At 44.6% G+C, this 11,296-nt stretch overlaps 1 protein-coding gene across 1 annotated transcript in view; it reads right to left on the bottom strand.

Moving 5' to 3' along the window:
- LOC108792469 (transcription factor 7-like 1) overlaps window positions 1–11,296 on the bottom strand; it is a 70,813-nt gene that overhangs the window by 53,697 nt on the left and 5,820 nt on the right. Inside the window, exons 3-4 of the mRNA XM_018563261.1 lie at window positions 11,164–11,224; window positions 5,242–5,369 (exon numbers count right to left, since the gene is read on the bottom strand). Of these exons, the coding sequence (XP_018418763.1) occupies window positions 5,242–5,369; window positions 11,164–11,224 (189 nt within the window). The remainder of the gene's footprint in view (window positions 1–5,241; window positions 5,370–11,163; window positions 11,225–11,296) is intronic.

Below are 11,296 nucleotides of genomic sequence, written 5' to 3'. Positions count from 1 at the left end.
ATATTTCCAGACTTTTAAAAAAAAAAATGCCGCCACAAGCTGAAATGCCCATAACCTGCAGTCGCATGGGGCTTTGCCAATATAGATAAAGAGTTGCCCCGTCCCCCAGCAACCTCCACCGAGGTAGGAAGAAGCCACATTTCAGTTAATTGAGACAGGTACAGGAGTTTAATTAGCTGCCAGCCATATGCTGTGATGGAGCCTTGTTTGGGGTAGGGTCGGTTGGCTTATGAGCCCTCCTCCTGCCCCTCGGGGCAAGGCAATTTGCAATGCACACGGGGAGGGGGGAATGCATCATTCCAGTCTGTAGAGGAATTTAATTTGCAACGAGACAATTCACCCTGATCACCTACCAAAACACAGCACACAATGCTGGCTCATTAACAGCACTCAAGGGTAGCTGAGGGGGCATTTTAAATAATAAAAGAGAGAGACAGACAAAAGCAGTGAGGACCCATAATCCTACCAACAACTCCTTTTGTCCCTTAACCCCAGTAAAATCACTCAAACCTTGTATTGAGGAACAAGCTGAAATCTGACGACAGACAAGCGTTACCAATCAAGGCAGAACCAAAAATTTTTATAATGACCGGCAGAAAATTAAAAATACACATTGATCAGGAAAGGTCATATCAGAGCCATTATAGTCAATGTCAATATAGAAGCAACATCTCTACGGAGAATGAATCTGCTTCTACCAAAGTGCTCTGCCGTCCTGGAGCCGTATGTAATAAAGTCTGTATACGGTATGTTCACAAATAAACCCCATGATCCGCCACAAGACCAACGGTACACCATGATCCGCCACAAGACCAACGGTACCCAGTGTTCTGTCAGAACCAATAGCACCCCATAATCGTTCATAAGACGAACAGTACCCTATAAAATTAGTTAAAAAAAACAACAGCACCCCACTTATCTTAAAGCCAAGGCTACCCCATGATCCGCCGTAAGACAAACCTTAACCGCATAATCTATCAACAGGCCAACAGTAGCCCATGATGTCAGACCAACGGTACCCCATAATCAGTCAAAAAACCAACAGGACCCCATTATCCGTCATAAAACCAATAGTAGCATGTGGTCATAAGACAAATGGTTCATAAAACCCAAAAGGAAAACAGGTTTAAGCGATACCAGATCGCTATGTTGCAGTTTTTTTTTCTGTTGGTTTTGTTGCAGCTGGTCACGTTCATTCACATAAATCCTAGCACAGCCGTCACCAATGTCAATTAAGTGATACCAGGCCTAGTCATTTTTGTGAATATGAAAAAAGGTTAAAAAAACAAAAAACAAAAACACACCACACCAAAAAATGTTTAAATTATATTTTCTTTTTACACACACAATCTCTCCTTCATATTTGCTGTACTCCCATAACTCTCCATCAAGGCAAGAACACACAAACTCGAGAGGAGCAACAAAGCCACGTCTGTCTTGGGGAGAGGAACGGCTCATTCATGCTGTTTGACAAAGTGGGCACACAGCCCCCAATCAATGTCTCCCAGTCACAGCACACTTCTGCCGGATGAAACAGGCTGCACAAATTTAAAGTGAAATCTTCATGCTGGAATACGTCACCCATACACTGGAGGTGGCCATTTTGCGACCTAGGGGCATTTTTTTTTTTTGCAAAAATTTTCCAGAAGAGGCCAAAAAGCATTAAAAAAAAAAATCGATCAACATGCGTCTACTCTTCATCAATAGGTCTGCAGGGCTCCATGATAAATGGACTGTTAAAAGTCAATGACATTCATATACATAACACACTTTAACACCAGATTAGTAGCCTGAAATGTGCCATTATAACTCTATATAGAGGGGGAGCACATTCTGCACCGCGTCTGCAAACAAGGCACACAAAAGCTTTGACAGGACAAATATGAACACGTCTGATACACTTGAGTAGTAAAATTGCATCACAGGATTTTAAACCAACATCCAGCAAACAATTGCATTGTACATAAAACTTTCAGTACATTAAAGTGCTGTAGTTTATAGTAGTTAAGTAGAGACTAAAAGGGGCAGATAAACAGCCAAGGCACGCCGGAGGCCGGGGGATCCGGTGCTACAAAATGCATTCTCTTCACGAGTGCAAGACGAAGGTCAGTGTGACAATGGAGCACTGAAAGCGCACAACTCTAAATTATACGCTGCACTGCAAAGAGAAATACTTTGGTCATTTGTTATAGTCAAAAAGGAGCCGGTCACCGGGGGTCACAAGTTCCAGGCAGAAGAGGATGCTGAAGACGTACCTCTCTGACCGGTGAGGCAAGTCTTCTCTCTGTTGTAGAGCTATGAGCATGGCTGCTATCCGACACTTCCGGTAGGTAGGATAAAATTTGCCCCATTGGGTGCCATGTTTTCACTCACCAGCTGCTACGTCACTATTGTGTCCTGTAGCGGCCAGCAGGTAGAACCTAAGCACCCAGTAGGGGACTCTCTATCCCAACACAACTGGAAGAGTAGCAGCGGTGCTCTCATCTCTGCAAGACTCACCTGTCTGAAGGGAACATCTTCTGTCTGGAATTTGTGATCTCAGTAACCGGCTCATTTTGACAACAGCATATGGCCAAAGTATTTTTTTTTTTGCACTTCATAGCAACATAGTTGCTTTAAAGAGAACCTTAAAAAGGTACAATGCAGAGTGCCCATAAAATATATTATTTTCAAAAATGACCTAAAATATTAGTAGTTACAAAGTAGGAAAAAGAAGAGGGCAGGAGCGCAACAGTCTGGTGCCAGGTGTGTGGATGGGGGGTGATGAGTAAATGAGGATGTGTATATGTGGGGTGGTGAAAGGGGATATTGAGCACTTACATGTGATTGTCGAAAGGAAGGACAACAATGGCAAAGTTGTCTTCCTTCCACATTGGTTTTCGACCAAGGCAACACCTTGTGACGTCCTTCCAGTCCCAAACCGTGACTCCACGACCAAGCCAACAGAAGTGTACCATCACCACACCACACATCACATGTAAGTGCTTAACATCCCCTTTCACCACCCCACATATACACATCCTCATTTACTCATCAATCCCCATTCACACACCTGGCACCAGACTGTTGCGCTCCTGCCCTCTTCTTTTTCCTGTTCAGTCTAAAGGTGCCCACACACCTTGCGATAATCGTACGATAAATCGTGGGAAATCCCCCGATCGTACGATTATCGTAAGGTGTGTGGAAGGCGTGTGACCTCTACTACTGTAAGGTCGCACGACTTATCTTAGGAACATGGTTCGAAAACCCGCAAGTCCATTGCAAGAGTATCTTCTCGCCAAATTTTGGTTGCTTTGTATTGCCCAGGATTTAACCTCGAGGGTGACCTCATCCTTCCATAGGCACCACTGGCCGAAGATGTGGGTGAGAGAAGTATACATCTTATTCTTTACAGGTACATTTTGGAACTACAAAATATAAAAAGGTGATTAGTCAAGGCCCCCCCAACAGTATATGGGACAGGGTATTGTACTGCAAGGTTCCACTGAAGCACATTCAGGTACAGATAACTAAATTGGGATTCATCAATGTTGGGGAGATCAGCAGGATATACAGATATACAGAAGAACAAAAAGCTACCAGCAAAAATCGGATTTAAACTGGACCGCTGCTGCTCACAGTAACCAATTGGGTGTCTCCTTGCATCCTGTGACCTGCAGCGGTTGAAAGTCACCGCTAGAGTCAAAAGCCCCACTTTGTTGGGTCAGCCTTTTAAAAGAAAAACAAGCCCAATGTCTCAGATTGTCGGGTAGAAAAATTAACCTTCTAGTCCAGCACTGGAGGAGGCCTTGCTCCCATGAGCAGTGCTAGAGATGCAGCTGTCCAAGGAGAGGTGGAAGCGAGGCGCTGGACACAAGTCTCAACAAACAAGATGATTACTGCTTTGTGGAGAGCTGCCAAACCCAAGCCATCTAGCTTAAAGATCACCCTACTACGATGCAGGGGTCACCCAAATCTGAAAAGTCTGTGTACATTAGAGCCAAAATGAGCGTCAATATCACAGTTTGAGTCCAAAAGTAATCTAACGGTTCCATAAGTCATAACCATGAAAAAGCCAAGTCATCCCAACATGTTTCAGGGGCCAGACGATCTCATCCATCAGGGCTGACATAATTTTCAAAGTGTTTAATGGATTCAAGATAAATATCCTGGATGTAGAAGCCAGTCAGAGCCAGGAGAATCATCATACTGCTCTGCCGCTGATTACGTCTCCCACTCACTGATGATTCTCCTGGCTCTGGCCAATTTGACATTTCAGATCTTCATCTTGAGTCCATTAAACACTGATAGCTGGGAAAGCCTCCACGAAGAGGAATTGCCTGGCCCCCGAAACAGGTTTGGTTGCTTTTGCCTTTTCATGTTTATGACATACAGAACCAATGAATTACTTTTGGACCCTAGGAACGCAATCAAGATGCTCACATTGGCCTAAATTTAACAGATATGCAGCAGTACAACTTCGGACACTTGCACCAAAATGCTGAGCGACATTGCCGTCCGCGAAACTGACATCAGTTCTCAGGATATATACCCGAAACAAGCATTACTTCCAGGCTTTAGACAACACTCCCCTCCAGCACTGCAAGGAAGCCTTGGCTAAAAGGGCAACATCAACCATAACAGGTCCTCACGCTGGTGCTGGCCATAATGATCAAATAGAAGACATATTAGGATCAAGTATAGCTAGAAGTTGCAACCAGCATTCATTTTAAAGGGAAATCTCCCTTCCTGCTCCGGGCTCCAGCATTATGCGTGGGAGGACCCACAATGGACGCTTTGATGAACAGGTCCATTGAACCAATCTGTGGGTCAGATACATCATTCTAAATGGTATGGTGGAAAAAGTTCATTCCTGGGATCCTTAGACAACGGCAAGTGTAAAATGTCCGTCTGTGCCTAAAGCGCGAGATAAGACTCCTACACATGTCCAGCTGAATATATAAGATGACGCAACCTGCACAATAAAAGCCAAGCAATGTAAAAAACGGCTCAAGAAAGAAGCCAAAGAAAACAGAGCTTTCTCCATAAGGTATTTTATTATTTAACCTGCGCTAGAGAACTGACAGCTGAAGAGTGATCGCTAATATGCCCATGCCAGACTGCTTTCCTCCAGCTGTTATTATTCAAATGCATTTCAGAGCCAAATATTAAGGCAACAGCCATGCTGGTATTGTTACATGGATCAATACAGATGCATACAATAAAGACTCCAAGTGTCATGTGACTCAGGCTTGTTCTTACCGTGCGGGCACTGGGCGAGAGGGCACCATTGGGCAAGTAGTGGCCTCCGAGGTCAGGGATCATCAAGAAGGGGTATCCCGCATAGGGAGGGCTTTTGAAGAAAGCTGCATCTTGCTGCCTCCTAAATGCTGCAAGAGGGAAAAAAAACATTTGGAAAAACACAAGTAAATATCTTCCATCAACTCAATCATCATCACATGATGCAACTCTGTACATCAAAATCATTACAGTGCATCTAAACCAAAATCAACATGAAAACCAAATAGGTTGCTGCATATGTTCCTGTAATGTCACAAAAGGTAACTCCTTTTTTGTATGTCCTGCTCTTAAGGAATGCAAGCAAGATTTATCCACAGGCACTTTCTTTCCTAGAGTGACAACGCTTAGTTCAGCTGCAGCGGTGCCACTCTTTCCTGCACACATCTGTGTTGGACTACAACTAGCTGTAATGAAGTATAATGTGCTGGCAGATTCTCCTGTAGTCACCACAGTAAAAAAAAACAGACATTCGGCCAACTATTGGGTTGCACCCATGTCCACAAGAAGTTCATACATCTAGCCTACAGGATGTGCACAGAACAGGGAGAGAACACATGGGGGGGAAAAAAAAGAAAGGAAAGCAGTTCTGACTTGCATACAACCCTCAATAAAACCAAGTATTCTTTTATGATGGTTTCGTTCTACTTTAAAGTTGAACTCGGGGGGGGACCAAAGTTCCCCTTGTAGTGGTGCTGCCCCTGCCTGCCGTACAAGGGTTAAATGCTCATCCAGGTCTAGGGTACCTGGAAAAAAATACTTACCTGATCCCCGATCCCTCAGGTTCTGTAAGGGCTACCTGCATCCTCTCCTCCCACCCATACACTTCAGCGGGCGGTCAGGAGGCCTGTTGACATGGTGTACAATGTAGGGCACATAGACCTGCATTATATGCGAGGACACCGAGAGAGTCGACAAACCGGAGAGTAGGGGAGATGAGGAGAGCACCATCTGCCTGGAGAGCGGGGATAAGATAACTGCTTTTCTCAATACCCTAGACCAGGACTGGAGCAATCCCAGGAGCAAGGTAGCCAATGCTCCATAAATATACATAGCTCTGCCCAACTTTTTAGGTTTTCACTAGTGGTCAATGAAGCTGGCTCCTAAAAACAATCCTCCTGACTTCTGGATTGGACAGACTGGCTCCTGAATGCCTTATGACTTGGTCCACCCCTGCCCTAGACCTAAACAAGCATTTTACCCTTGCAGTGCAGGGGGTAGCCCCACTGCAAGGGGAGTTTTATGGTTTCTCTGGAGATAGGCTTTAAGGAGAAGACATTCCATCTCTGGAGCCTGTAGGTACACTATGCAATGAGGAGGCTTCCTGAATAGCTACTGGCCACCCATAGAGGAGGACTATATTTTAAATGTTGACCGAAAAATAATCTTGTATACACATAGTCACAATATTCTAACCCATGGTAGGGTCAGTAAAACAAGAACATGTTCTTTACAGAAGGGAGCCTAACATAGGAGGACACTTTGGGTATTGTGTACCTACAGGCTCCAGAGATAGAAATCCAACCCAGCATATTGGGCAGTGGCTGGGAAATGGACAAATAGGTGGTATTGGTTATATGGTGATGGAAAAAGCAGATCTGAAGATGGACAAGCACACGTGAAGCAATGGCTTCTAAAGAACAGGTTTAATATATTTAAAGTGGAGGTTCACCCTAGAATTACTCAATAAATAAACATCCATACAACACAGGGGGAGAACAAATTCTATGAATTTTATGAGCCAGCAGGATTATTTACAGTTAGGAGCCTTCTACATTGACTACTAGACAAAACCTCAACAGTTGTGTCAGCTGTAATTTTTAAAGAGAATTGGCTACCTGGCTCCATTGATTTGTTCAGCCTTGATATAATATGTACCATCAAAAATGCAAAGGACCATGTGGACGTCTGTCTGCGCTCCAGGTGTCCAGCAATCAGCATTGGAAACTACCGGACATTTACCAGTGACACCACAAAACTCATGGAGTCACTTGAATTCCCCTGTGCACTATTACATCTTTGAAGGCATCAGGGTGGAGGAAGCGTTTCCCAGTCAGGCTTCACAAATCACAGGACATAGATAACATGGGCTGAGTGACACCGTGATTTGAATGGTGTTGCCTGGTAAACGACCAGCAGTTTCCAATACGGATCCCTAGACAACCGAAGCGCAAACCAAAGTTAGACGTGGTGCTATGCTTTTACCAATGTACATGTGTTATGTGGCTGTTTAATGTTTGAGGATATCTAGGATGAACTACTTTAAAGTAAGGCATTAAAAAAAAGGATTTGTTCATTTCCCAGGAATAGAGCGTGGGCTCTTCTGACCGGGAAGTCTTCATACCATGACAGGTCACAGCTCAACGTCCATAAAGAAGGTCAAGCCTGAGCGTGCCCGTATCACACGCTAAAGAAACCATCCAGCTGATGATCCTTTCCCACCGAGACAACTCATAAAGTCATTCACTCCAGAGCGGCCTCATCCCCAATGAAAACACGGCTCCCGGTTCAAAAGGCCCCACTAGAAGCAGACACATGCCAAAGCACTGACTCACCCTACGCTGCGTTACACCCTCCTGAAACATGTAGGTTACATCGATCTTACCATAAAACGAGATATGGAAGACGCGCATATAGGCTTACAGATTAAGTAGTATTAAGGCTAATCAGTTAAAAGTCAACAATATTGCATTGTTTTGCTGAACGGTGGAAAAAAAAATAAAAAAAAGACTCGGCTGTTTCTGAAGTGACCACAATAGTCCCACCTACCATGGTCGTTCGCTAAAGATCGCTGGCACTGTGTGCATGGGTCAGGAACATGGCTACTCCCACAAAAGCAAAACATAAGGCCTCCAGAAAGCTCAGGCTTGGTTGCATTAAAATGGAGAGGTTCATCTAGGGGTGGACAAATGAATTTGGAATTCAGGAGCCAGTCTGCCCAATCCAGGAGCCAGACTGTCCAATCCAGGAGCCGGCTCCATTGAGAACTAGAGAAAACCTCAAAAGTTGGGCACAGCTGTGCCATTGGCGACCTGGCTCCTGGGATCAGTCCAGCCTGAGTTAAAGTGACATTAAACCCTCAGATTTTTTAACATGAAATAGTGTAATGTGCGCCTTACTGTAATCCATGGTAGTTTCCCTTCTCTTTGCTGCTCTTCCTTTTAAATCCTCATGCCAACAGGAATTTTTAAAGGAGCATTGGCTACCTGGCTCCTGGGATTGGTCCAGCCCTGCCATAACTGAGGCACAACTTTAAATAAAACTTGAATCACGTCTAAGGGTTTGGTGACCAAGCAGGGTCAGTATTGGAAATCAGGAACAAGCATTAAAGTATAATGTACACCCCAATGATGCACTTTTATTTGCTCGCTTTCCATTTGTTACATAGAACACCACAAACATTTTGGTGTATCTGTTCAACAAGTGCAAAAAGAACCTGTTGATCCTGACAGAAATTCAGTAGGATAATAACTTCCTGTGCCGCACTGAAATCTCAAGCAGTGTCATCAGACTTGCCCAGTTCTACAGAACACCTCGTCATACATTATGAACCGGGGTGGACAAATCAATATGAAATTCAGGAGCCAACAGGATTTTTGTCTTTAGGAGCCAGCTCCATTGACAACTAGAGAAAACCTCAAGCCTGGCACCTGGGATTTATCCAGCTCTGGTTATGAAGACGAGAAGCGGAGGCGTTATGTAGTCCTAACACCTGCCACTCTAGGACAGGAAGTGTGTAGCTTCCAAAACACCTCCTGTCCTGGGACGACAACGCTGCTCCTCTATAGATACAGTACAGTGAGTGAGCGTTGCCACCCTAGGACAGGAAGTGTGTAGCTTTCCAAATTTGAGCTGTGTGTGGCCCTGCTGGTACCAGCCTGCTCAAAGAAACCAGGAAGAAAGTTGTGCCAATTAGCTGCAGTCACTGATGGCCATTCCAGCCATCAGAATACAGTAGCCGGCAGGATAGATTCCTCCATCCACGTTGCTTACCATGGATCAAGCAATCTATTAAGCGGAGTTCACACCTAGGCGGCACTGTTTTTGCGCGTTAACAGCATGAACTTATTTGCGCGTTGTGCACGTTTTAACGCGCATACATGACGACATCATAAACCACTGTGGGCAATGGAAGAACGCGCGTATAAGCGTGCAAAAACGCTCACGAAAATGTACAACATGCTTCCGTTGCTCGTTTTTGGGCATTTCCAATGACGTTTATGGGGCAAAAAAACTTTTATCAGACCAAAGAAGCTCCTGTATCTTTTCGGGCGTTTTCCTGCTCAGGTGTGAACCAGGGCCATTGAAAATCATGGGATTTATTGTGTTGGGGCAGTTAAAAGCTCTTTTTGAACTGCTCAAAAACTCCCAGGTGTGAACCAAGCCTTAAGATTGCGTTTGTTCAGCCTGCTGCAGATATCTATAAATGCATTGGGAGCTTTATTAAAATAAAGGGAACAAAAAATGGAGAAAACTAATGCAGCCGCCACAACCAAGGATTGAGATGCTACACTATAGTTCCAGTGGAAATCATCTGCTGCTACTTTATGAAAAGAGAAACTAGTCACAGAATGCCATGACAAGGATTTCTATGAAGCACAACGTGACTTTAAGAAGCGATATAGAGGAACTAAAAGACAAACGTCTGCATGGGCTAAAAACTGATCCCAACATCGAAACATGCAGCTTCAGAAATCATATGCTCGGCTCTGACACATTCCATCTCCAATAAACAACACGTATCCGATCAGGAAGTCATCAGCTCAAGGCAACACCACTTAACCCTTCATGGCAATTACATTTAAATGTATGGGTACCACAAGAGGGCAATTGATGAACCCCAAAACAGACACCACCCCCGCCCCTCCCATTTTATCTGTTTAACCCAAACTGTGCAAGACAATTTCTAATTGGTTGATTTGGGTTTCCGCACATCGCCCTATTACAAGTCACCGGGCCACATCAGCCAGTGACAGATGATTTTCAATACCAATATCTGGCGCAGATTTGTCTGAAAAGTCGCGTTTGGGATTTTTTTCCCCCTACAAATTGCCGCAGCAGTCGCATGTTCCATCCAAACCGAATATTTGCTGCGGAAGTCTGCTTTTTTTGGGGATGCACCAAATGGTCCAGGTTTGTAATAAAAGACATGACCGGTGCGGCAATTGTAGAAAAAAAAAAGAAATCCGGCGCGACTTTTCACAATCTGTACCAAATAATGGTTGGGAAAGTTATATGTCGATAATTGGCGCAGTAGAGACTCAATGGCAAAGTGTGATGATGGCGGACGATAATTGCACAGCACATTCAGCTATGCGCCAAATACACTATATGGACTGCGGCGTAACTGAGGTGCGATGCGCCAAGAGGCCACAGTCGACAATTTGCATTTCTCAGCAAACACCAATCGTACTTTATCGGGCCCATTGTGTCAATACGTTAACGGAATGCGAATCATGCGTTAGCGATATATTTTATTACTGTACAATTAATCAGGACGCGTCATATTTTACCACAACGCCGTCCTGAAATTTGGGTAAGGAAATGCAATATTATTCTTCAATCTGGACACACATGAGGCTTGTCACAAGAGCTTGCAATCCATTTTAGGTTAGCTGACCCATCAACGTAGCAGTCATTTTAAACTGTGGGTAGGCAACCTCAGCCCTCCAGCTGTGGTGAAACTACAAATCCCATAATGCATCTGTCCGAGAGTCATGCCTTTGGCTGTCAGTCTTGCAAGGCCTCACGGGACTTGTAGTTCCACAACAGCTGGAAGGCTGAGGTTGCCTGCCCTCTAAAACTACTTATGTGGGTGCTGAAGATAAACATTTAAATGAATTTGAATTGTTCAGGATGTGAAAAATGGATTTGGGGGCGACTCACCTTCTGACAGGTAATCCCGGGTCTTCTCAAAACTTTCTCTGGGAGTGGGGCGTCTCTCCACCTGGAAATTAAAAGTTTGATGAGAACAGTCAGACAATTGGGGGGGGGGGGGGGGGGGGCTGGGGGGGGGGGG

This window comes from Nanorana parkeri, unplaced genomic scaffold (genome assembly GCF_000935625.1).
Source record: "Nanorana parkeri isolate BGI_ZX_2015 unplaced genomic scaffold, ASM93562v1 scaffold646, whole genome shotgun sequence".
Taxonomy (NCBI): Eukaryota; Metazoa; Chordata; class Amphibia; order Anura; family Dicroglossidae; genus Nanorana; species Nanorana parkeri.
This window is presented reverse-complemented; position numbering and strand designations above follow the sequence as displayed.